Source organism: Drosophila arizonae, chromosome 3 (assembly GCF_054131065.1).
Source record: "Drosophila arizonae isolate 15081-1271.41 chromosome 3, UAZ_ARI_1.0, whole genome shotgun sequence".
Classification (NCBI taxonomy): Eukaryota; Metazoa; Arthropoda; class Insecta; order Diptera; family Drosophilidae; genus Drosophila; species Drosophila arizonae.
This window is the reverse complement of record NC_142923.1, coordinates 8,510,341-8,534,123: the sequence shown is the minus strand read 5'-3', so window position 1 is coordinate 8,534,123 and position 23,783 is coordinate 8,510,341. Positions and strand designations below refer to the sequence as shown.

Genomic DNA, 23,783 nt, shown 5'->3' with positions numbered 1-23,783 from the left:
TGCGTTGCAGCTAAATATACTTTTTGGTTTAGCAGCAGTCCAGACCTCAATCACGAGAAACGACTACAAAGTATCAAAAAAAACAAGTAAGAAAACTCTAGTCGAGAGTGCTCGACTAGATACTACCCTGAACCCAACAAATAAAAATGCTCATTTAGTATGGCTGAAATTTCAATTTCGATGTATTTAAAAATATAAATAAAATACCAAACTCATTTAATAAAATATGAAAATATTTTGAAATAATTAAAAAAAAATTAACATCAGTTGCATCGACCGGGATTCGAACCGCGACTCCTCGGTCGAGCGTCATGCTGCTAACACACTAGGCCACCCCACTCCTGCTAGTGGCGCTGGCAAAACTCAAATAGATTCACTGCTGCAGCGCCATCTACCAAAACTAAATGAAACTAACTGCTGATGTGATTCTAAGAATCTGCTAGAATAACCAAACTATTAAAAACGCACATAAAGTATAGTTAAAATTTCAATTTCGGTGTATTTAAAAATATAAATTAAATAGAAAACGTATTTATGAAAATATAAAAATATTTTGAAACAATTAAAAAAAAAAAACATCAGTGTTGCACCGATCGGGATTCGAACCGCGACTTCTTGATCGAGCGTCATGCACCTAACACACTAGGCCACCCCACTCCTGCTGGTGGCGCTGGCAAAACTCAAATAGATTCACTGCTGCAGCGCCATCTACTAAAAAACTAAACGAAACTAACAGCTGATGTGATGTATTTGTTGTAGCTGCTGCACGTGCGTTTGTTAATTGGCCAAATATTTGATTATTTTTTATTAATTTTTGACTGAACGGAATTTAATGAAACTTTCAGCATATGATCTACATATTATATTGAATATTTGAGAAATTTGAAAAAAGAAAAATCATTCACAATTAGCTATAGAGGCACCTGATTTGAACTTGAATGTTTTTACTCGATAAAAACATAACGGGATGATTTTTCGAATTTTAAAAGCAAACTCGACGTCCGCGCTGTATATACGGTCATTTTAAAAAAAAATTCAAGTCTCTAGCTCTTATATCTTCGGAAATCGACGCGTTCAAACATACGGACAGACGGACAGACGGACAGACGGACAGACGGACAGACAGACAGACGGACAGGGCTAAATCGACTCAGCTCGTCGCCCTGATCAAGAATATATATACTTTGTGGGGTCTGCCACGCCTCCTTCTGCCTGTTACATACATTTCAACAAAACCATTATACCCTGATTTCCCATTTTCAATGGGTTCAGGGTATAAAAAAAAAAGAAAAAGAAAAGAGAGGGAGAGAAAAATGTGAGCAAAGACCGCAGCAAGTTTTTTTTTAGCAGTCTCAGCATAAAAAGTGAATATTACAATTTCAGTGTGCCGCAAGTTTAAGCCTGCATATGTGTGCGTGCGTGTGTAAGTGAGTGAGTAAAAAATTGCTATATATATACATCAGCACACACACATACAACATTTATAAATTGGCAGCCAAGCAACTGCTTTTGGCTGACCTCTCCTGCCAGCCAGTTGGCTGTGAGTGTATATGTGTATGTGTATGTGTATGTGAGTGCGTGCAAAAAAGGTGAAGGTAATGTTGGTTGTTGGTCAGAAGGCTACAAACTCGACCACCGAGTTGGTACATAAACTGAGCCCAAAACTTTGCCAAGGCACGCGCAAAAAATAAATATACCAAAAAAAAAATAAATAAATAAAGAAAAAAGAGACCAGCTCGAGCTGTAATTCAAATTTAGACGTACATATATATAAATATATATGCATAAAAATAGGTACAAATTCTGCGCTCCAAAATATATGCAACAAAAAGCGTGTGAAATAAAATCTTTAACTGTGCCACAGATGAGCGTACACAGAATTCTCATTACTTATTCATTAATTTCACAGTGCGAGCGAACGTAAATTTAAGAAAACTACAAAAATGTTGGCCTCACTGTGCCGCAATCCACACAAACGCACACATGCCCTCACACACACACACACGCACACACACAGGCACACACAGACGTACACAAATTGAAGTCCTTGCCGCACTTTCTTTAACGCTCGCACCCACGAGATGCCTCATTTCATGCCCGAGAGGTGAACGCGTCGCAGAGCTGAGCTCGTTATAATACAAAGAAAGTTACCTTCAAAAGGCAACAGATTACATTTAGGGTAGTCCCTCGCAAGGGCAGCTTACACTCTGCCAGCAATTCTATTTAAATTCTTGATCGAACAAGCGTTTTTTATTTTCTTATACTCAAGAAGCTGCGTTATATAAAAATTATGATTTTTCGGGCTACATTGAATAAGATCTTATGCTCAGCAACATATCAATATTTTTTTTTTTTTACTATAAAACGAAGCTCTGCAAACTAAGCTTTTTAGCACTCGTATTTACATTCAGGATAGCCGCAGGCAACACTAACAAGCATCTACTTATGGCAACAGCTTAAATTTTGTGTATGAGCTTATATTATATACATATATATATACTATATATTATATACATATACATATATCTTATATAATATATCGACAAACAGCTTTTAAAGCTGCTTATGGAACTCAATTTGGTTTTACAAAAACGAGGTTATTTTTGGTTCCTGATAATGTAGACTAGTGTCCGAAACTCTTCCAAGTTATTTGAAATTTTTCTCAATGCTTTAATGCTTGGTTATTAAATAACTTGGGTTTGACTAATACAAGAAGGATAGTCCTTGTTCGATGGCAATGAAAATTTTAGCAGTTATTTATATCTCTGCTTATACATATAAAAATATCAATTATAAGACTTGATTTTGCATATTAATAATAAATAAAAAGCCCATCAAATTTTTTCATGTTAATAGACCTTACTTATCTTGATTTATTATCGATAGCTTAAAAACTTATTAAACAGTTCTTAAGTACTTATTTCAATCTCATGTAACGCAACTTCAGCCTTTCATATAAAAAGGGGAAGGGCCGTACTTAAGCCGAAGTTTTTCATGATTAAGTGAACAAATCTCAGTATGGCAATTTCGTAGGCTTTTCCAGACACGTTATACACACTTCATCAGCTGCGCATATCTGACGCATACGTTTTTCACTTTTCACATTGTCCTTTTTTTTTGTTTCTGTTTCTGTTTCAGTTTCAGTTTTCTGTTTTCTTTGCAGCTTTTCGCCGCATACACAAAAGTAGTGGCAACAGAGTTCTTTAAATTGAGTTTTCTTTGCTCTTATGTTTCCAAATGTATTCGCCTGTGCGTCTGTGTGAGTCTTTGTATATATGTGTGTGAGTGCGTGAAAGTCGTATTGTTTTTTATACCCTGAACCCATTGAAAATGGGAAATCAGGGTATAATGGTTTTGTTAAAAGTATGTAACAGGCAGAAGGGGGCGTGGCAGACCCCACAAAGTATATATATTCTTGATCAGGGCGACGAGCTGAGTTGATTTGGCCCTGTCCGTCTGTCTGTCCGTCCGTCCGTCCGTCCGTCCGTCCGTCCGTCCGTCCGTCCGTCCGTCCGTATGTATGAACGCGTCGATTTCAGAAGATATAAGAGCTAGAGACTTCAAATTTTTTTTAAAATGTCCGTAATTACAGCGCGCATATCAAGTTTATCATTAAAAATCGATAACTCATCCCGATCTTTTTTTATCGATAAAAAACCTTATCGAAAACCAGTTATAAAATTATATCTTCTACACCCTTATTGCTAGAGTCTCCAAATTTTTAATGTATGCTTATATGCAATTTATACAATTTCGGTTTTTGTTAAAATTTACCCCCCACCCTTAAATTTACCCCCTCACCCTCACTTTTGTAAAAAGCGTATTTCAAATACTAGAGACTTGGGCTTTGGAATATACACACATATTCACCATATGATTACGCTCTAAAAGTTTCATTAAGATCGTATGTCTACAAAAGAAATTATTTAACAAATAAATTCTCATAATATTGCCCACACTGCAGCGCAGCCCAAGCGCAGTCGCTGCTTACTGCGCAGTTAGCAGAGCGCAGGCTTATGCGTGCGTGTGGATGCATGTGTGCATAAAAGAAGTGCAGAATGATTAGAATATCAGCTTGGAGGGTTCAGGGTATCTCCTAGTCGAGCAGTCTCGACTGGAGCTTTCTTACTTGTTTCTTTTTTTTTTTTTTTTATGTTAACTAAATTACCAGCACCACGAACCGAAAACTTTTGCTTCATGTTCGACGAAGCATGGCCCATGTTTTGCTTTTCAACGCACAAAAAATCATTATACCAAGCATTTCCATTTTTATATTCATACCAAAGAAATAACTAAAGAAAATATGCAAAAGCTATATTTTTATATATTTTTTTATGCATAATTGTTTGCTAAGTGCTGCCTGACCACATATCAAGGATATGCTTATAAATAAATCAATTTTTTTTTTTTTGCTATAAATATAGCTAAAAACTTATTTTAGATAAATCCCAAAGCAACTGTCGCTCGACGGAGCAACGCACAAAAGTAGGCAACACTGAGTGCAATTAAGCAATAAACGAGTTGAAGCTAATGGCTGACCACAGAAAGAGAGCGAGATAGAGGCAGACATAGAGAGAAAGAGAGGGGGGCAATGAGTGAGTGAAAGACTGCTGCTAATTATAGCAAACCGTGTCCATTACACGCCCACCATGTGCCACGCCCCATTCATCCAACTGCTTAATGAACAACAATTTTACACGCGCTGCGCTCCCACAAAGTTTATTGACTTAGTTCATCAAATATAAATATTGAAAGATTTAGCGCCCAGCGCCGCACACAAATTGTGAATAAAACAAATATATACATATTAAAGAAACGAGAAAAAAAGACGAAGAAATATTCCAATTCGTATTCGAATTCCAAAGGCAAATTACATATATATATATGTATGCGCAGTCAATGAATAATATTGATTCATAATAATATCGTGAACACTCGTTAGTGAGGAGGTAAACAAAGTAATTACATGAAAAACATAAATGCAAAAGCACATAGTTTTAATTGGTCGACTGAAAAATACCCTGTTATCTGAAAAAAAATCTAAGTAACAAGTACTTAAACATTTTTATATTTTTCTGATTTTATATTCTTATTTTTCATTCTTATTCTTATCACCCAGATAACCATATATAGGAATTAAATAAAAATAATAGTTCATTTTTATATTATATTATATAATCATTTTTATAAATATTTTGAGCTTTATTGTGTTTCTATTATTTCCTGACGTTTAGGATTTTTTCTGATTTATTTAAACCCAATAAAAAACAGCTGAGTTTTTTTCTATTTTATCCAAAAATCTATTTGATTTCATTTTAATTCAATCGACAGTAGGTCGAAGGAAAATCAATCGGAACGTGGCACGATTGCGGTAGAGTCGTAATGCATGCATATAAATAATATCAACATATTTGAGTCGCTATTAAAAGGCCAGCACGTGAGTAAATGGAAATATAAAAATAATATAATTGAGTGTGCGCTGAATTAAACGCGCATTTATTGGCTGCGGTTGAATTCATTTCAATTTTTAATTATGCGCGTAATTCTTTAATGCGGTTCCATTTTAGGCTAAATGCGCATGCGAAATGCTGAATGCTGAGGGCAGGCTTTACGAGTATTAAAGTGGGACGGATATCGATTGACTGAATGAGTGGGGGGAATAACTGATTAATTTATTGATTAAATATATGATTGATTTACTGAGTGCTAAAATGTGAGATTGACTGATTGATTGACGGAATGACTGATACACGAAAGGCTGACTCACTGTCTGATTGAACAGAAACAGAAAACGGCTGTCTGATTGACTGTTGAGCCAAGTGATTGAATGATTGATGCTGACAAATTGTCTGGCTAATTCTCAGATTTGCTGATAGACTTTTTGATTAATTGATGAACTGACTTACTGATTCCTGAATGATTGATTTGCTGATAGACTGACTGGTTAATTGATTTCTTGACTGATTGAAATCATGTCTATTTGAAATCATGACTGATTGTCTGGCTTATTGACAGATTTACTTATTTAATGACTTACAAAAAACTGACTGATTGATTAATGGATCAATCAGTCAATTACCCAACCAATAGATTGATTGAATATATAAAAATAGTATTGGAATTGAAAATGGATACAAACCAAACCATTAAATCATGAAGAAATTTAACGTATTTTATTAAAATTATGATTAAAGTCCAAATCGTAAGAACTTAACAACTTGAATTTTATACAAAAGTTTCTGTTAGGAAAACTTTTTTTTTTTTTTTCATAGAAACAAACTTTCATAAAATTTCAAAGAAAACTGAAAGGAAATGTTTGCAAGATAAATTTCTGTATGGCATCCATTTAACCAGCTGTAGATAATGGATTAAGATAGAAGGGTGTGCTTTCAATTTGGCCACAGACAAAAGCTTTGAATAATTAATAACAAAGATTGGAATAAACTCACCTTCATGGAAGAACGCCAACTAGAAAGTGCTGCGTCAAGGATTCACGGATTCACAGTTTGTGTTTAATACTGAGCAAATTGCTATGCTGGCTATGCTTGGCCTGTTGCGATTGTTGATTAGCATGCCACTGGCGATGGCAGCAGCAGCGGAAGCAGGCACATTAGCTTTTCAATATTAGATCTTTGCTTTTGCTCTGCTTCTTCTTTTTTAACACTTTTCAATTAAGGTGGAGCAACTCAACTGAAAAAGAACCGAACTGAACTTTCACTTCAGATGCGCTGCTATTATGCATTTTTATTGTGCGCTGATTACTTCTCATTGTTGTGCGTAGCATGTGTGTGTGCCTGTGTGCATGTGTGTGTGTGTACATATTTGTTAAACAATGCATACATTTATGTTAATATTTGCACTCGTACAATAACAGAGAACTCGCATCACTGGGTATATAAATCGCTCAATGCTGTTGCTGCTGCTGCTGCTGCTGCTGCTCCTGAGGCAAATAGCGTATACGCCGCGTATGAGTTGCCATTGAAATTGCGCTAATGGCATTTCAATAACGCATTTGCAACCGCAGCTCTTTTGCAACAAACATTTCTGGAATTTTAAATAATCTGTGCGTGTGTGTGTGTGTGTGTAAGCGTGTTTTCATATGTATTTCAGTGCGACGTGTTGAATAAAACATTTGGGAAACATCCTTTGAATTATTCAAAATTCATTCCAACACAAAACTTCTCTCTTTTACACTCTGTCATAAAGTGGGCAAATCGATTTTGCATGCGACAGGCATTTTAAGGTCGACTGGTAATGAAAAAGTTATCCTCGTTTTGGTTTTTCTTGTTTTTTTCGTTTACTAACTTTTTGGGTTCTCACAAATGGCATTTCAACACCAAAATAAAAACAAACAAATGAAATAAAATATACGGTCAACTTTCGTAACAAATGTGGCAAGTGGCTTGTTTATTTGCAACATCAAAGATATCTAAGTTGAAAGTTAGAGCAAATCTGTAACTATTTCATAGAAACATACAAAGGCCACTTGCTTACTTTACAATATCAATATTTTGTGATTTAATAAAAAAAAAAATGTTTTTTATCATAGCTGAGGTAATATAGCAAATTTTTGTATCATAAATTTTGTATATATAATAATTTTTATTTTTTCTATTATTTAATTTTGTTGGCCTGAGATCAATATAATTTGGCTGATTGAATAAATTCAATAATTAACTTAAGCAAATTCTCAGACTTTTTATTTTATTTTAAAAATTCGTCCAATAAGACTTTTTTTGAAAATCAATAACCAATAATTTGTTAATCATTTATTAAATATGCCAAAAATTCAACAGAAGTTTTCTGTAAATAAATATCTTATTTATTCACTTCAATGATTTTTCACTGCAGCTTCAAACTACATGAACTCAAACAATATTTCCAAGTACTCTGACCTTCGATTATCATAGCTTAAAACCTTGTTTTCTATCTGTTTACGAGTGCACCGTTTCGACAACTTATTGCAGAAAAATATTACACTTATGCGAGTAAGAAAATAGAAAGTCTTTGATGCCAGAACTAAGCCTGCCCAAGCAGAAAAGTGAACAACAGATTTTTGTTTTTAATGCGAACTTAACATTCTTTTTATGACATTGAAAGTCGCTGTTGATGCTTCCCAAGTTGCCTTTTTTGTAGCCTTTTTTCAGACTGACAGAGAGAGAGCTAGAGAGAGAGAGAGAGAGTATAAGAAAGACAGGCAGAGAGCGCGCGGTTACCTGTTACATGCTATGTGAATGAGCATATAGACCGTTAGATCATGCTGCTCAGTTAACGGACGCTCTGTTCGAATTCGAAATTGAAATCGTAAATTTCGAACATGCAAATGCGATAGATTGTCAAATAAATATAAAAAGAAAATACACACAAATAACATGAAAAGTCGTAAGAAAACAGAGCCATTGAAAGGACACACGCTCGCACTCACACACACACACATGACAGTTGCAAATGTACATGTATCCTCCGAACAGGCACATAAAAATGTAATACTTTTTTTTGCCTGACGATGATGATGATAATATTTTCTGATATTTTCATTACATTGTTGTGCTTTTACGACTGTTATCCTTGAGTGAAGAACTTGCTACAGGATGCTAAAACCAACACGCATACACACACACACACATACACAGCAGTCAAGCAAAACCTCTGAGCCTTACACACACAAATACAGTCTCACGCACACGCACACACGCATGCGAGGTGAGCGAGCTTTTTCCACATAATGTCTAAACCGTTAGTTTTCAGAGACTGCAAGAAACCGAGTGGGCAGATATTTCACCTTCGCACTTTGGGTTTTTTTTTTAGCTGTTACAACGGAATTATTATTATATTTTGATGATTTTTTAAAATAATTTTTTTATAAATCTTTTTAAAAATATTTTACACTTTACACCAGCGATCAACACGGCTTTTATTATTTTTTCATATTTAACTGCCTTGGTTGAGTTGTTGAGTTTTAGCAATTTATGAATAAATTTTTTAAATATTTACAAACGCGCCTTGAAAGCGTGAGCACAACACACGAGATGTTGTTCCGCTGCTCGTTGAAATTGAACTGAATGCTAACAAGTACACGACAGCCTAACCACGCACAACTACATATGCAGTAGGCATGCGAGCTTTTTTACACGGACCGACGATGCGTGGGTGGCCACAAAGAGCGAAAGCACCAAACAGAATTGGTGTACGTTGCTGTGCAAGTATGTAGAAACAGCAACACAAGAAATAAGGAACTGTTTCCCTTAAATAATTAAATCTAGAATTTTAAATATTATTAATAATATTTATCATTAAAATAAACTTGTCTGTGTTTTATTAAAATAAAAAACCTAGTATTATTTTTTTGTTTTATTCAAATAAAAAAAGTAGTATTAATTAGTAGTAGTAGTATTAATTTCAAATTAAATATGTTATGTAAATCCTATCGATAGTACGTGCCTATCGAAAATTATAACAACATGTCCAGCCCTGACCATTTCATGTGGGTTGTCAGCCCTTATAACCAAAACAAAACAAATCATTTGACTGTTCAGAAAATAAATAATAAAAAGAATGTCTGATGCTTATGCATACGCTGCCAAGGGCAAACTAAAACTCAAATGCGATTCGGAGCTCAAGAAAAAGAAGAAGAAGAAGCATAAGAGCAAGGACAAAGAGAAAGAGGAATTGCAACAAGCATATGTCGAGCAGCAAATCAACGAAGCTGCTAATGGAGCTGTACAAGCCTCAACATCAAATTCAAGTGGATACCAACGTAAGCTGACCAAAGCAGAACTGGCGACCAAAAAGCAGCAGGAGAAGATGCGAAACAAACGCATAATGGACAAGGCACAGACAACGCACAAGCAGCGCGTAGAGAAATTCAATGAGCATCTGGATACCCTGACCGAGCATTTCGATATCCCCAAGGTCTCGTGGACGAAATAAGCAAATGCATCTATTTGCTTGCTTTGCTCTATATCTATCTATTTGCGATATGAGGAACTGGTAGAGCTAATGATTCTGTCGATCACTACCGCAATCGCATACATCGTATATAAACCTAAGCTAAATTAATTAATTTCTTGAGACCTATTCAGCAATCCATTAAATCTGGTCAGCTAAATATCTTCATGCTAATTGAAAAGAAGAAGACAATGCATCGTTAGTTTAAACATTTCCGAGTGTTAATATATATATTAAGCATAATTTTGACTAAATATTATGTTTTGTTGATAGGCCAATATAAATGGCTGCATTAAACTAAATACATTTACGGTAATACATATACAAAAAACAACTTAAACGAGATGTTTCCAACATTCAGTCCACTTTCTAAAACAAGGCTACGAAATTGTTTTCAATGCGGTGCCATTAGCTCCAGCATAGCATACTTCCATGTCCAGGCACGTACCAACTGCTCGAAACGTGAACGCTCATGCTCGTAGATATAGCCCAGCTCCGGCTCCATGCAAACCTCAGTGTAGGGATCTGTGAGCAAACTTTGCACCGACAACAAAACCTTGGCCACATTTAGAGCCAGCGACCAGTTTTGCTGCTGGAATATATCGATGCCGACATCCCCATGCCTGGACACATTCGGATGAAGGATTTTGGTTAGAAAACGCACCGTTGGCGGTGTCATGGGATAGCGTTCCGGGAAGTATATGAAGAGAAAGAACTTGCCGCCCTCGTATGGGCTGCCCGGCGGACCGAGTATCGTTGCTTGCCAATAGTTATTTTGTCGATCCAATGGTATGGCCGATATGCCCTCCGCTTCGTAGCTATTCAACAGATTCGCTTCGCCGCGCAGAAAGTTATTGCGTATCATATTACCCAATTCGCCAGCTGGTGGCGACTGGCTGCCCAGATCGATGAGGCAGGTGCGACAGAAGCAAGACGACATCAATGCTCCATACAACTTATACCAGTCCGGTTGCTCGGCGAGGCACTCGAACAGCGGCCAGCGCTGTTTAATGTAGGTCTTCCACATAGTCTGAGCCGTATTCTTGACAATAATCTCGTTCCACTGCTTACACACTTCGCTGGCCATCCACAGCGACATGTCATCCAAGTATGCAAATATTTTCAACATCACCTCGACGGGTATGCGATTTGTGATGCACTTGCTGCCACTGCTCCCGCTGCTGCTGTTTCCACTGTTGTTTGCATTGTATTCATGCGCCCGAGCACGTCCGTCGGTCAGCTCGAGCATGTAATGGGGCAGAGCGTGTGGGGCGGCGGGGCGAGGCCGTTTTATGGGCAACAAAAATGGATTTACCGCACGTTCATGCTCGTAATCACGCTCGGGTGTACCTCGTCTCGCAGGCAATGCTTGTGGTTCCACTTGAGGCTCTGCCTGTTGCTGCGCAGGCTGTGCTTCTTCTATATGCTCAGCTTCATTGTTTGCCGGTTGTTGTAATTGCGGGTGCGGTTGCTGCTGTTGTTGTTGTTGTTGCTGCTGTGGTGCAGCTGGTGCCGCATCTTCTAGATCTTCGAAGCCCATTATATCCGCATCGTTTTCAGTTTCATCGTCCTCTTGTTTGTCCTTGAAAGGCGGCTCATCATTGCCGGAGTCCTCGTCGTCCGACAATTCGGTCAGCAGCTCCTCAGCCCGTTGTGCATTGTATAGAAAAGCATGACAGGCACCGCAGAGCGGCTCACCGAAATTCGGTCCGTAATAGCCATTGCATACCCAGCACGCATGGCTGTTCTGCAGTTGCCAAGGAAGATCACAAATTATATAAAATAAAATGTCTTTCATTTTTATTTTTTGTATACACACCGAAAAACTGAATGTGGGCTCTGTAAGTAATTGTTTATCTTTTTCCTCCTCCTCAGCGATGTCACCTGAGTTATCCATTTCATCGTCACTGGCATTCAGTTGCTCCAGCAACTGCTCATCGTCTTTTTGCTGCTGCACGCAGCTAGTCATTTTTGTAATCCGTCGAAAATTGTTATAAAAAAAAACACAACTAATGTCTTCTTCGTCATGCAACGTAAAGGTATCGATTTTGTATCGATACCGATAGCAATGTTAGAGACGCGTTTATGTGTAGGAAGAAGATTGTTTTGTATTTTCATTTGAAGCTGACGTCAGAACTTTAGAAGTGATTCGAATAGAACTACTATATCATATATATTATAGAATTAGGAAAGTTATACTAGCTTTGTGGCTTTTGGCAATAGCATACAAGTAGTCAAGCTAAAATGAATATATATTTAAGTACCAATTTTGATTGTGACGTCATAAAGTATTCATCCGCGTTGCAACCTCTTCATTTTACATTGCCTATTGGCAACCACAGCGTCACACGTGCAATATTTATAAAATTTCGCCAGACATAAGATGAGGCCGAAAAATAAACTAGGTCTGATTAAATTGTAAATAAATAGTATATTAATTAAAATATAATTAATTTTAATTCCGTCGCAGCTGTGGGTCTTACCCGCGAAGAGCGACAGGTGCTTGTCATCGGCGAAATCATACAGGAACTGCTGAAGGCACACGAAAGCAAAAAGGATGTGAATCTGAATCGCATGAAGTCGCTGATATCATCCAAATATGGACTAGATAGCTCTCCACGTTTGGTAGACATTATAGCAGCAGTACCGCACGATGCAAAGAAAATACTTCTGCCCAAATTGCGCGCCAAGCCAATACGAACTGCTAGCGGAGTAAGTAAGGACTCCTTCTACTTAATGGTTTATTTATAGTATAGATTTTTTTAGATTGCCGTGGTTGCTGTCATGTGCAAGCCGCATCGTTGTCCGCACATCAATTTCACGGGCAACATTTGCGTCTATTGCCCCGGCGGGCCGGACAGCGATTTCGAATACTCCACACAATCGTATACAGGCTACGAGCCCACGTCAATGCGTGCTATACGCGCACGGTACGATCCTTTTCTACAGACCCGTCATCGTGTTGAACAGCTGAAACAACTAGGCCATTCGGTTGACAAGGTGGAGTTTATTGTTATGGGAGGCACTTTCATGGCCCTGTCGGAGGAATATCGGGATTATTTTATACGCAATTTGCACGATGCCCTCTCCGGCCACAGCAGCGCAAATGTAGCTGAAGCTGTGCGGTATTCGGAGAAATCGAGAAGCAAATGCATTGGCATCACAATTGAAACACGACCGGATTATTGCCTCAAGCGTCACATAACGGATATGTTGAATTATGGCTGCACGCGCCTGGAGATCGGTGTGCAGTCAGTCTATGAGGATGTGGCCAGAGACACGAACCGTGGCCATACGGTGGCCGCGGTATGTGAAACCTTTAAGATGGGCAAAGATGCCGGCTACAAGATTGTCACACACATGATGCCCGATCTGCCAAATGTTGACTTTGAGCGTGACATCGAACAGTTTATTGAATACTTTGAAAATCCCGCTTTTCGCTCAGATGGCCTGAAGATCTATCCCACTCTGGTCATACGTGGCACTGGCCTCTACGAGCTTTGGAAGACGGGTCGCTACAAGTCATATCCACCGTCCATGCTGGTTGACTTGGTGGCCAAAATCTTGGCATTGGTTCCGCCCTGGACGCGTGTCTACCGAGTACAGCGTGATATACCTATGCCTTTAGTTAGGTAAGATCTAAATCATAATTGAATTCAAATTCTCTTGATCTCCAATCCAATTCTCTTCCATCCACAGCTCTGGCGTTGAGCATGGTAACCTGCGTGAACTGGCGCTGGCTCGCATGAAAGATTTGGGAACCGTTTGTCGGGATGTGCGTACCCGTGAGGTTGGCATTCAAGAGATCCACAACAAAGTGCGTCCATACGAAATTGAATTGATACGTCGCGATTACGTTGCAAATGGCGGCTGGGAGACGTTCTTATCGTACGAGGACCCCGAGCAGGATATACTTGTGGGTCTGCTGCGCCTGCGCAAATGCTCTTCGGAGACTTTCAGACCAGAACTGCAGGGTAATTGCTCCATTGTGCGCGAGCTGCATGTTTATGGCTCGGTGGTGCCCGTCAGCTCTCGAGATCCAACCAAGTTTCAGCATCAGGGCTTTGGCACTCTGCTCATGGAGGAGGCGCAGCGCATCGCTGTCGAGGAGCATGAGAGCACTAAGATTGCTGTTATCTCAGGTGTTGGAACTCGCAACTATTACCGAAAACTCGGCTATACATTGGAGGGTCCCTACATGGTGAAGGATCTGACTCAATATCGAAAAGAATTTGAAGCGCTAAATTCGATGGGTTGGTAGATCCAAACCTATTTTCTATGCATATAACTTTAATATATAAGCTTTAAAGTGAAACAACTGCTTTGTACAATTATTGTTTGTCAAATATATATATACATAGATATATTACATAAAGAATTATTTGAGGTTTTTAACTGTGGAGGGCATAATATAATATTGAATGAAATATTTAAATTGATGGAATTTATGATATGTTAAAACTATTATAAAAAATAAATGCCTAATTTGTACAAACATTGTTTTAAATTTATATATATTCGTATGTTGTATAAATAGCTGATTGTTTTGTTTCTGTGGAAGATTTATAAAATAGGTATTAATTTGAATATCTAAACCAAAATACAAACGAGTTATAAATACAAATGAAATACATTTAGTATGATAGTCAAGAATCTATAGTATGGGTAGTGAACGAAAATAGATTATAGTTACAATTATATAGCAAGATATTATCATTGAGATAATAAATATTGCGATGCCATGATACAAAGCTTATAGATTAGTTGAAAACATTTTAAAATACTTGTGCATTGGGTAAAAGAGAGCTTACAACGAATTATACTATATCATATTATATCTTATGCTTAAATGTGCATTAGTTAAATGTAAAACTATTTCTTGGGCAGTGCCTCCTCGTCCGTGGGATCACAGTCGGCACAGTGCCAGGAGTATCCCCGAATTTTCGGCGATTTCTTTAGTGGCGGTTCGAGGCAGGCGAAATGATAGTGTTTATGGCATTCATCACAAGTCACAACCTGATTGGCTTTAGCTGTTTGCTGGCAGACACAGCAATTGATCTCAACATTGGCCTTGGGAGTGGATACGCGTGGTCTGCCCACACGCTGTTTGCGTGGCGTCGACTTCCGAGGACTGACCTTGCGCTGTGGTGAGGGCGTCTCTGGAGCCAGTTTCGGCTCCTTAACGGCTTTTTGTGGCGTTATTATGGTAGGCATCACGACGACAGGGGCAGCTGGCTGCTCTGGTTGGATGACATCCTCAACTGTTTCCACGGAGGTAGGACGTGATGCCTCGTCCACAGAGCGCACCGCATTGGCGGGCACATAAAAGCTGCGCGACTCGGGCGCATCTTCGCCGGGCAAGCGCAACGTTTTAAATATGATTTTAATAGGTCGCCCGGAGTTTGCATTATCCAGCGTACTCTCATCGGCATGAGCGCGCTTCTTACGCTTCCGCTTGTGTTCCTTGCTGAAAGATTTCTCGGTATCCGATGATAAGTTGTGCTTGTTTTTATGCTTATCCTTGCGCTTGCCCTTCCGCGATGATTGCTTGCCACTGGAATCATCAATGGAATCCTCACAGCCAGACAGATGGGAGATATTTGGCGCTTGGGGAATCGTAAGGTCTATGTGGGCAACTGTTTGAACTGCAAGGGAAGAATATTATTAAAATGGATAACAGTCGGTCAAAAATATAGATTCCTACCATTCACAGGGGTCTTCCTTGGGGACTGCATCTTGGCGCGCTTTGGCGACTTGCTAAAATCATCGCTAGTTTCAATGGCTGCAGGCATGGTTTTGTTAAGCCCTCGTTTATGATGCTGAGGCGCCTCTTTGGGCACATCGTCCAGTGAGTAACGATCAACATAGACCAAATGCCCATCCTTGTTGAAGCGCGTGCGCGATTTACGCGGCCCTGGTGAGATTTCAGTCACCGCATCAGACACATCCGATTTGTCACAACACTCGGAGCACTGCCAGCCATACAGCTTGGATTTCTTGGGCGGACGCGTTAGCGGTGGATTCAAGCAGCCCAAATGATAGTGCAGGTTGCAAGTGTCGCACTTCACAAGCAAATGCTGATCATTATTGCGCTTGCAGATGCCACAGCTAACGGCGGGCGCAATGGTGGATGCCTTACTAGAGTTCATATGGGATTGCTGGGTACTCAGCATGCGGGAATTGTCCAGCTTATTGCCCAAGTGGGCAAGAGGAAAACCAACGCCCATCTTCAGAGCTGCCGCAGTGGGCACAGAAATGGGTCGTTGTGGTGGTGTCGCCACCTTAGGCAGCTGTTCCGGCAACGGGCGTGCAATGCGATCTACGGGTGGTAAACTCAGAGCGGGACAAAGCTGCGACAAGCTGCTATGCAGCGATTTGATGGACGCGACCAAAGCATCACGCGTAGCCTTTACCTGCTTGCGCTCCTCCAAGGCATTATCATACTTGGCGCGCAGCACATCCTGCGCCTGACTCAACGCGGCATTGTGCTGAACGAGCTGCTGCTGCTGTTGCTTAAACTCCGCCATGCGAACAATCCGATCCATATAATAAGCCGTGAACTCAACACTAAACGCTGGAGCTATATGCCATTTTTTGCGTATGTCCTGGAGCGCCTGTATGTGTGCTTCGCGCTGCTCCAAGTGCTGCACATCGACGGCCATGAACTCCGCCTTGGCCAACAGACGACGGCAGGCCGAAGCCGAGCTGGTTAAAAGACGTGACATCTTTTGTGTGGGAACCCATGGTGTTGGCTTCATTTGCTTGTGCTGCGCATATTTTTGCTGTATCTTCAAAAGCTTCCGTTGAATACGCGCCTGTGCTGGATTTGGATTAGCGTCGATTAACGGCTGATTGGCCTCGAGCAGAGCTCTCTGCTTGGCCTGCTGCAGCATATTGAGGCGCAGAGTGTGATAGTTGCGGCGACGTTTCTTGATCATTTCTTTCTCCGAGTGCACCTTGCAGTGGGCGTAAAAGGGATCCGCCGCGTCATCCTCGTGATGTGCCTCGATCAGATAACCGGCGACTTGTGCGCATGTGACATGGAAATACGTTTTGCACATGCCCGCATCGCAACCGATGCACACGCCGGTGCGTGCAAAGAGCGCATTGTCGCACAGCGAGCACAACTTGGCGCCCCACTTGCTGTACTGCATCTCAAACAACGTCACCGAGCTGAGCTGTTCCACCTCACCGAAAGCCACGCCCGGCACATATAGAGCACATATCAAATGCACCCATTTCCCCACATCTGTTTCCTTGTATATACCACCCTTGTTGGGGCACAGCTCACAGTCCGGCTCCGTGACGCCTGCACGACAAGCCTCACAGAACCAGGGCTCGGTGGAGCAGGTGGAATTCGTGCTGGAGATACTCACATTGTCGCTAACGCCGTAGCAGCCCTCGTGCACAGAGACACCACACGAATCACATTCGACAATTTCGTTGACATCGTCACTGCGTTCGCCCAGACACACGCAGCACATACGCTTTGGCGGGGCCAGTGGTTCCGCATTGAAGCCATTAACACGAGGCACCGGCACTAGAGCGAGCTGTGCGGGTGCATCAGCTGCCGGTTGTGTTGTTGCGTCCTGCTGTGTGTTGTTGTTGCTCTCAGCTAGCAGCTGGCGCAATTGCAGCGTGGAATCATCACTGTCATCGCCAGAATTGCCATCTGCATCGCTGTCGCTGTTATCGCTGCTGCTGCTAGCGTCGCTGCTGTCGCCATCGCCGTCGCTTTCGTCCTTTGAGCCATCCGAGCAATTGTCTATGTCTGGCAAAAAATCACTGTCTGATGAGCTTTCACCCAAATCAAAGTCGAGCAACGCTTGTGTTGTTATTTTTGGCTGGCGTACCCGTTTAAACGGCGCCATTGAAATAAAATTGCTCTTCTTGTCGCAAAATGCAAGAAAAATCGTGCACCGTAATAGAGCTGAAAGTCTTTCGATAAATATTATCGTATGCAAACCATCGATATAAACACATCTCTCCAAATTTGGCATTGGTAGACGATTTGATTATTGTTGCCAGCTCATCCAGCTATCGGTAAATCTAGCTTTTTTATTCCATATAAACAATAACCACATAACATTTACTCCGTTTCTCTTAAAGAGATTATGATTATTTTTTTACAAGATAATTAATAAACAAATAAAAATACCATATGAAATATACAAAGTGCATACATTAAAATGCGCTGGCTTCAGTGCTGCCAGCTTAGCCAATTCCCGTCAAATCTAGCTTTAAAAATACAAAATCCAAATTTTTTCAAATTTTAAAAATAAATTTTATTGTGGTAATTAATTAACTCTAAAAGACCTCCAATTGCTCTATGGGCAACCATTTGGAGCTCTCCAAAGCATCATACAGATGACGATCTGAATCGATAGTCTCTCTATTGAGTTTATCCACATCTAGTACATACTTATGATCCTCCAGCCCATAATCATCTTCAACGGCGGCAGTGCCGTTAGGTGCGGTAGTCTGCTGTTGTTGCTGCTGCTGCTCATATTGGGCGCTGCGCTGTGCGCTCCACGCCTCGGCGTGCTGAGCAAGAGTCTGCGGATTTGAGTGGGATTGTGACATCGCCTGTTGATAGTAGGCGGCAGCATCGGTTATTGAAGGCGCTGCGCCCTGTTCATAATAGCCCTGCCAGGCATTGTAGCCCTGCCAGTAGGTGCTGGTCGGGTCGTAATATTGCGAATAATCAGTGCCGCCTGCACTTGTTGACGACGTGGACGTAGTGCTGGATCCACCGTAGCCATAGGTGTTGCTGCCATTGCCCAGTGCAGCGTTTAGCTCAGCCTTGGGCTTGGGCACCGCATTGCAGATCTTAATGGGCTTGGTGCCTAAGCCAACATAGCCATTCATATCGTATAGCGCCGACTTTTGCTCATCCTCAATGCCAAAGCGCACAAAGCCGTAGCCTTTAGAGAATCCCAGACTGTCCAGGATCACTTTGGCTGTCTTGATCGATGTGTATTTGCTGGAGAAGACCTTGTACAAGGAGTAGTCATCCACGTCTGAGCTGAGATCACCTACCCAAACACTGAATTCACGCTCATTGCCAGGCAATTTATACGAATTGCTCGCCGAGTTCAGTCTAAATCGTACAATGGGATTCGTGCCAGGTATGGGTTTTCCATTTAATTTGTGCATGGCATCCAGAGCATGATCGTCTGATATGAAATTGACGAAGCAATAGCCCGCCGGCTCGCCTGTGTATTTATTACGCATCAGACGCACGGTTGTTGGATCTTCACCCATTTTGCGAAATGCTGCAATTATGAAATTTTCCGTCATGTACGGTTCCAGCTGCAAAACAATTCAAATATTGAGTGCAATTCGTTTATGGGTTTCATTTGCTACCTACACTGCCCATCCAAAGTTGACAATGCACGGACGTCATTTTGATGATGGAGTTATTTAATCTTTCAGTTTTAATAACAAATTGACAAGAAACACACGCGTAAACAAAGTTTATAATAAATTGACTATCAGCAGGGCTGTATTCAATTTATCGATAGCAGAGCTGCCACCTTGGTGACTATTCATAGAAATTTTAATCCCAGCAACCAAATACAAGTATCTGGCAGCACACGCATACAGTTCATATTTAAGTTCTGACGGCTTATCAAATCCAACCGATATGCGTATAAGTTCTGCAGTTTTTGCCCAATTTACGGCTAAGTTAAAGGAATTGCGTATAATATTAGATCCAACATGCAAAGCCTCTAAGGGAGCCAGGTTGTTAAGTAATTGTATTACTAAATTATATAATTTAATATAGAACAAATATTCCCATAGGAAATTTGTACAGCAATTTTATCCGAGCTTGAAAAAGAATAATCCAAACCTGACTATATTGGTAAGAGAATGCGCCGGCGTGAAACCAAAATTGTGTGCTCGTTTTGGTAAGCTGACAATTCTAGAGTATTATAGTTTCATATAATTGTATATCATATAAATTTCATTTCAGAAAAAGGCAAGGAAGTCTCCATCCCGATAGCCAACCAGACTATTCCAGATATTCAGAAAACTTTGGAAGCGGTTGGCCGATGAAATGGATGAAAGCTTCCATATGTAGATTAACATAATGGCAGTTGTAGACAAAACAAATTAGTAAATGCTAAAACACCGATAAATTTGTATTTAGAATATGAAAAAGGGACACTCCAACTTTAATTACTAAATGGCGGCAGACCAAATTCTTCGGGCTTAAAGTCGTTCAGCGAGCGCAACACCTTTGTTGCATGGGCGCAACGTTCCGGGGAGAGTCGCTCATCGGGCACCATGATGACCTGCATTCCCGCGCTATTACCAGCTTCAACCCCATTCGGCGAATCCTCGAACACTAAGCAATTGGCCGGCGCAGGTTTATCCGGAAAACGGCTTGCGGCAACCAAAAATATATCGGGCGCCGGTTTGCCATTCTTCACCTCGCTGTCAGTGGAGCCGCAGACACGATGGTGGAAAAGGTTGAAGAGCTCTCGATGATGTGTTGTCTTCAACTCGACCATATCGGCGCCCGAGCTGGTGGCCAAAGCGAATGGCACTTTATTCGCGTGCAAATGACGCAATAGGCGCTCAGCACCTGTAAAGGATTGGGATTACATTTTAAAATTGTATGTTTTCATATATTGCTTTATAGCAAATTTATAAAGCAAGCAAGGTTTTTGTTTGACGTAAATAAGTATATTGCAAACATATAAAACTCAAATCATGTCAGCTCATCTGCTAAAATCGGTTTCTATAAAAAGGAACTGCAAATTCAAACTTGTCGTTATCGTTTATCGTTTTGGAAGTCACTTCTCTAAGGAAAATGGTTGCTCATTTGATCATTTAACAGTCAAGACTATCGGACAATATCTCCAAAAAATTCTTATTAGAGCATTAATACTACGCTATTTAAGGCAGGCGATCAGCTAGTCAGGCATGCAGGACTTGCACAAAGTTATTGTATTAGAAAACAAAGTAGAACAAAAAAGTATTGCAGATGAAGGTGTACTGATTTAACATCTACTCTAAGAACAGCTGAGACGCTGGCTAACCTTCGAGTAGGGGCACATTCCTCAACCGTTCGCCGCACAATTTGTGATAACGTTGCAGGAAATCATTCACAGTAATGGGTATTGCACACTCAGCGACAGCTATTTCGGCTGATCGTCGTTCTGTAGTGCCCATTACTCTGAACCTCACATCCTCTGGATATGGACGACCATATGCGCCCGCTATTTGTCGGGTAACCTCCTCGTATATGCGCTCAGTGTCTGAAATAGGGCGAATGTGAAATTACAAATTAGTACCTGGCATTAATTGTGAATCGACCATGAGGGCGCGTGCATTGTCCGATTGTTGTTTGGCGTACTCTTCCCAAGTTAACGGCAGATCGTACTCTTTAATCATAAACTCGGCCACCTGACGCGTCTGCAAACCCATTATCTGTTGCTTCACATCGAACGTGTATGTCTTTCCATACGGGTCGAGCACCATTTGGGCGGCCTTCGTGTAGAGAACCTCGGTGTCTAGTTAGAAGCATGTGTAAACTATGATATATCATTAGCTCTTTGATGCTTACCCAACAACAGGCCATCCATATCGAAGATGCAGTGCGTCACATTTCGCAATATCTTTTGAGCCATATTTCCGCTTTCCTATTGCTCGTTATGTAACGTAGTAAATGTGTTTGATTTGCAACTGGCAGTTAACAGACAACTGTAAACAAAAGATACAACATTTAGAACAAACTTTCCGTTACCGCTTTTATCTTTCGGTCTATTTCCTTTGTTTTTCTTTCTCTGAACAAGTTTATTGTTTGCCATTTGAATTTTTTACTGAGCTAATTACGTTCGTCCTTCAGTCAAGGACAGATATAGTATATAGGAAATGTAACAGGCAAATCGATCTACCTTGACCGACATGCAACGCTCTATCTATTTACCTCTGCAGCGTGCGAAGTAAACACAACCGCTTAGCCAAGCGAGACGCGAAAATCTGACAGCACTTGCGAAATTTGCGTTCAATATGCTGAAGAGTAGCGACGAGGTTGCCAGACTTTTTGGCTTATGACAAATTAGAAATTTTCCGTGTTGCATACCCTGTAGTGTCTCAATAATATTAGATAGACTATATGCGTTCGTAATAAGTATGCATTTGATATATTTAAATACAAATAATTTAATTTTGGTTAAATAAATAGATTCGTAAAATTCAATTGTTTTATGTTTACTCATTCTCTTTAATATGACTCAGATTTCAACAAACGCCGACGATTGCATTTTTATAAAAATTAAACTACCTCAAATTTTAACTGAATATTTTTAATAAATAAAATATTACAACATATACAGGGTATAGCAAAGTCGAAGCACTGGAGACAAAATATAAACACTTGTTGCCAGTGTTTCACAACTGTTGACGCACGCAAGTTATTCTTAAGCGCATGTAAGCGATATCAATTTAGATTCTGTTTATTCACGAGGTTTCCCAGAAGCTTGCCAGTGCTGCCACATTTATATCGAACTAACCCTGACGTCACAAAGACCATTAAGCATAAAAACACAATAAATGTTTTTTCTTTTTAAATTTATTAAAAAACAAATACATTTTTGATGGTCGAATGTATTACGTTCAGTTGCATTTAGAAGAGGAATATCTGTAAATAAAAAGAGTAAATTAGTTAACATATAAATAGAGCTGAATAGATTGAGACGCACCTTAAACTTAGGCGCTCAGCAAGCAGACACCACCGGCCTTCTTGATTTTGTCCTCAGCCTTCTTGGAGAAGTATTTGGCCTTGACGATGACGGGACGAGCGGGCAAATGGCCACGACCCAACAGCTTGTAGTAGCCCTAAAGAGAGAAAGAATTGGCACACATTAATTAATGAAAATCAATAAGGGCAAATATATAATGGACTGTGATTTTGACTTTTGTTTGTATCTGAAAGGCGTTATCTACACGGGGAGAGCAATTTGTACGTTTGCATTCAGTCCGCCCATCGCCTTGGGTGTCTCTTCATATTGAACAAAAATCCAGCATAGATATTTCTCAAATTCTGATATCCTAAATGAAACTTACAAATTGAACCAGATCGATAACTGGAGCCTTAGTGCTCTTCTCCTTCTCGAGCTCAGCAAACTTCTCGGGTCCGACCAAAGACCACAGTTTGTCCAAATTAATTTCGGGCCTGAACTTGTGCTGGCGACGCAGATGGAAGTTCCTCATGCCAACCTTGCCGAAATAACCAGGATGGTATTTGTCAAAGTTGATGCGGTGATGGTGCATGCCACCAGCGTTACCGCGACCTCCAGGATGCTTGCGGTGCTTGCCGATACGGCCGTGACCGTGGCTGACATGACCACGGAGCTTCCTGGTCTTCTTCCTCTTGATATTCGACTGCAATCAAAAAAAGAAAAAACCAACTTCAATTATTTGCTGCAGTTACACGTGCATTCAAAGCGGTAAGTGAAGACGTTGTCCATCAACTAAACACATGGCAGAGGTTATGTTTGCACGCCATTGTCGAATTTTGGTCTTGTTGCTCACGTTTGGATAGCTCAAGCATGCTTCAATTCACTTTACTGCCAAAGGCATAGTGGCCATTTAACTTATACACATTTGCATTTGTTTATCCATTTTATATATTGCTTTTAAGCTAAATTGAAATGCACAACTCATATCGACGTCCACTCACCATCTTCAGAGTTTTGGAAAGAAAGAAGTGAGCAAAGTTGGCTGCGCTTCAAGCTGTCATTGGAATAGTGGTAAACGTTTTCCAGCACTGTTAGGGTTACCTTACCTTGGAAATGAATATTTTGGAAAGTGAGTTTTGAATT

The 23,783-nt window shown here is 40.4% G+C and overlaps 9 protein-coding genes across 23 annotated transcripts in view; 3 read left to right on the top strand and 6 right to left on the bottom strand.

Annotated features, from left to right (window-relative positions):
- The window catches only part of LOC108611049 (uncharacterized), a 54,593-nt gene extending 45,513 nt beyond the window's left edge, over positions 1-9,080 (bottom strand). Inside the window, exons 1-2 of one of the 11 annotated variants that reach the window (XM_089464295.1) lie at positions 8,542-9,080; positions 6,450-6,690 (exon numbers count right to left, since the gene is read on the bottom strand). The gene's annotated coding sequence lies outside the window, so the exon portion shown is untranslated. Of the gene's footprint in view, positions 1-6,449; positions 6,707-8,541 lie in introns of those variants that run through there. The other 10 variants (XM_089464294.1, XM_089464296.1, XM_089464297.1 and 7 more) reach the window with 10 other exon arrangements.
- A 386-nt stretch (positions 9,081-9,466) lies between these two features.
- LOC108611967 (uncharacterized) lies at positions 9,467-10,288 on the top strand. Its single transcript, XM_018004824.2, has one exon. It carries the CDS (start codon positions 9,556-9,558, stop codon positions 9,928-9,930), a length of 375 nt encoding a protein of 124 aa, XP_017860313.1. The 5' UTR covers positions 9,467-9,555; the 3' UTR covers positions 9,931-10,288.
- morgue (modifier of rpr and grim, ubiquitously expressed) lies at positions 10,148-12,087 on the bottom strand. The gene is made up of 2 exons (XM_018004823.2): positions 11,768-12,087; positions 10,148-11,695 (listed from the first exon to the last, which is right to left on the bottom strand). Exons 1-2 carry the CDS (start codon positions 11,915-11,917, stop codon positions 10,343-10,345), a joined length of 1,503 nt encoding a protein of 500 aa, XP_017860312.1. The 5' UTR covers positions 11,918-12,087; the 3' UTR covers positions 10,148-10,342.
- Positions 12,088-12,183: 96 nt separating this feature from the next.
- Elp3 (elongator complex protein 3) lies at positions 12,184-14,326 on the top strand. Its single transcript, XM_018004852.2, has 4 exons — positions 12,184-12,353; positions 12,419-12,660; positions 12,715-13,580; positions 13,648-14,326. Exons 1-4 carry the CDS (start codon positions 12,332-12,334, stop codon positions 14,207-14,209), a joined length of 1,692 nt encoding a protein of 563 aa, XP_017860341.1. The 5' UTR covers positions 12,184-12,331; the 3' UTR covers positions 14,210-14,326.
- On the bottom strand, positions 14,271-17,916 carry LOC108611963 (PHD finger protein 14). The gene is made up of 2 exons (XM_018004817.2): positions 15,653-17,916; positions 14,271-15,593 (listed from the first exon to the last, which is right to left on the bottom strand). The coding sequence occupies exons 1-2, from the start codon at positions 17,817-17,819 to the stop codon at positions 14,821-14,823; spliced, it is 2,940 nt and encodes a 979-aa protein (XP_017860306.1). The 5' UTR covers positions 17,820-17,916; the 3' UTR covers positions 14,271-14,820.
- A 292-nt stretch (positions 17,917-18,208) lies between these two features.
- On the bottom strand, positions 18,209-19,454 carry Secp43 (tRNA Selenocysteine associated protein). Its single transcript, XM_018004078.2, has 2 exons — positions 19,319-19,454; positions 18,209-19,260 (listed from the first exon to the last, which is right to left on the bottom strand). Exons 1-2 carry the CDS (start codon positions 19,352-19,354, stop codon positions 18,256-18,258), a joined length of 1,041 nt encoding a protein of 346 aa, XP_017859567.2. The 5' UTR covers positions 19,355-19,454; the 3' UTR covers positions 18,209-18,255.
- A 10-nt stretch (positions 19,455-19,464) lies between these two features.
- On the top strand, positions 19,465-20,079 carry ND-B8 (NADH dehydrogenase (ubiquinone) B8 subunit). Its single transcript, XM_018004084.2, has 3 exons — positions 19,465-19,692; positions 19,753-19,859; positions 19,925-20,079. The coding sequence occupies exons 1-3, from the start codon at positions 19,595-19,597 to the stop codon at positions 20,005-20,007; spliced, it is 288 nt and encodes a 95-aa protein (XP_017859573.1). The 5' UTR covers positions 19,465-19,594; the 3' UTR covers positions 20,008-20,079.
- Gs1l (pseudouridine 5'-phosphatase-like Gs1l) lies at positions 20,069-22,041 on the bottom strand. 5 transcript variants are annotated; one of them, XM_089464311.1, is made up of 4 exons: positions 21,887-22,041; positions 21,524-21,660; positions 21,252-21,470; positions 20,069-20,539 (listed from the first exon to the last, which is right to left on the bottom strand). In XM_089464311.1, the coding sequence occupies exons 2-4, from the start codon at positions 21,585-21,587 to the stop codon at positions 20,127-20,129; spliced, it is 696 nt and encodes a 231-aa protein (XP_089320437.1). In that variant the 5' UTR covers positions 21,588-21,660; positions 21,887-22,041; the 3' UTR covers positions 20,069-20,126. The 5 variants fall into 5 exon arrangements, with proteins under 5 accessions (XP_089320437.1, XP_089320438.1, XP_017859568.1 ...); XM_089464312.1 differs by lacking the exon at positions 21,252-21,470 and adding an exon at positions 20,997-21,215; XM_018004079.2 differs by having other exon boundaries at positions 21,855-21,994.
- Positions 22,042-22,513: 472 nt separating this feature from the next.
- RpL27A (ribosomal protein L27A) lies at positions 22,514-23,760 on the bottom strand. The gene is made up of 4 exons (XM_018004082.2): positions 23,642-23,760; positions 23,026-23,343; positions 22,662-22,797; positions 22,514-22,600 (listed from the first exon to the last, which is right to left on the bottom strand). The coding sequence occupies exons 1-3, from the start codon at positions 23,642-23,644 to the stop codon at positions 22,669-22,671; spliced, it is 450 nt and encodes a 149-aa protein (XP_017859571.1). The 5' UTR covers positions 23,645-23,760; the 3' UTR covers positions 22,514-22,600; positions 22,662-22,668.
- Positions 23,761-23,783: the final 23 nt, after the last annotated feature.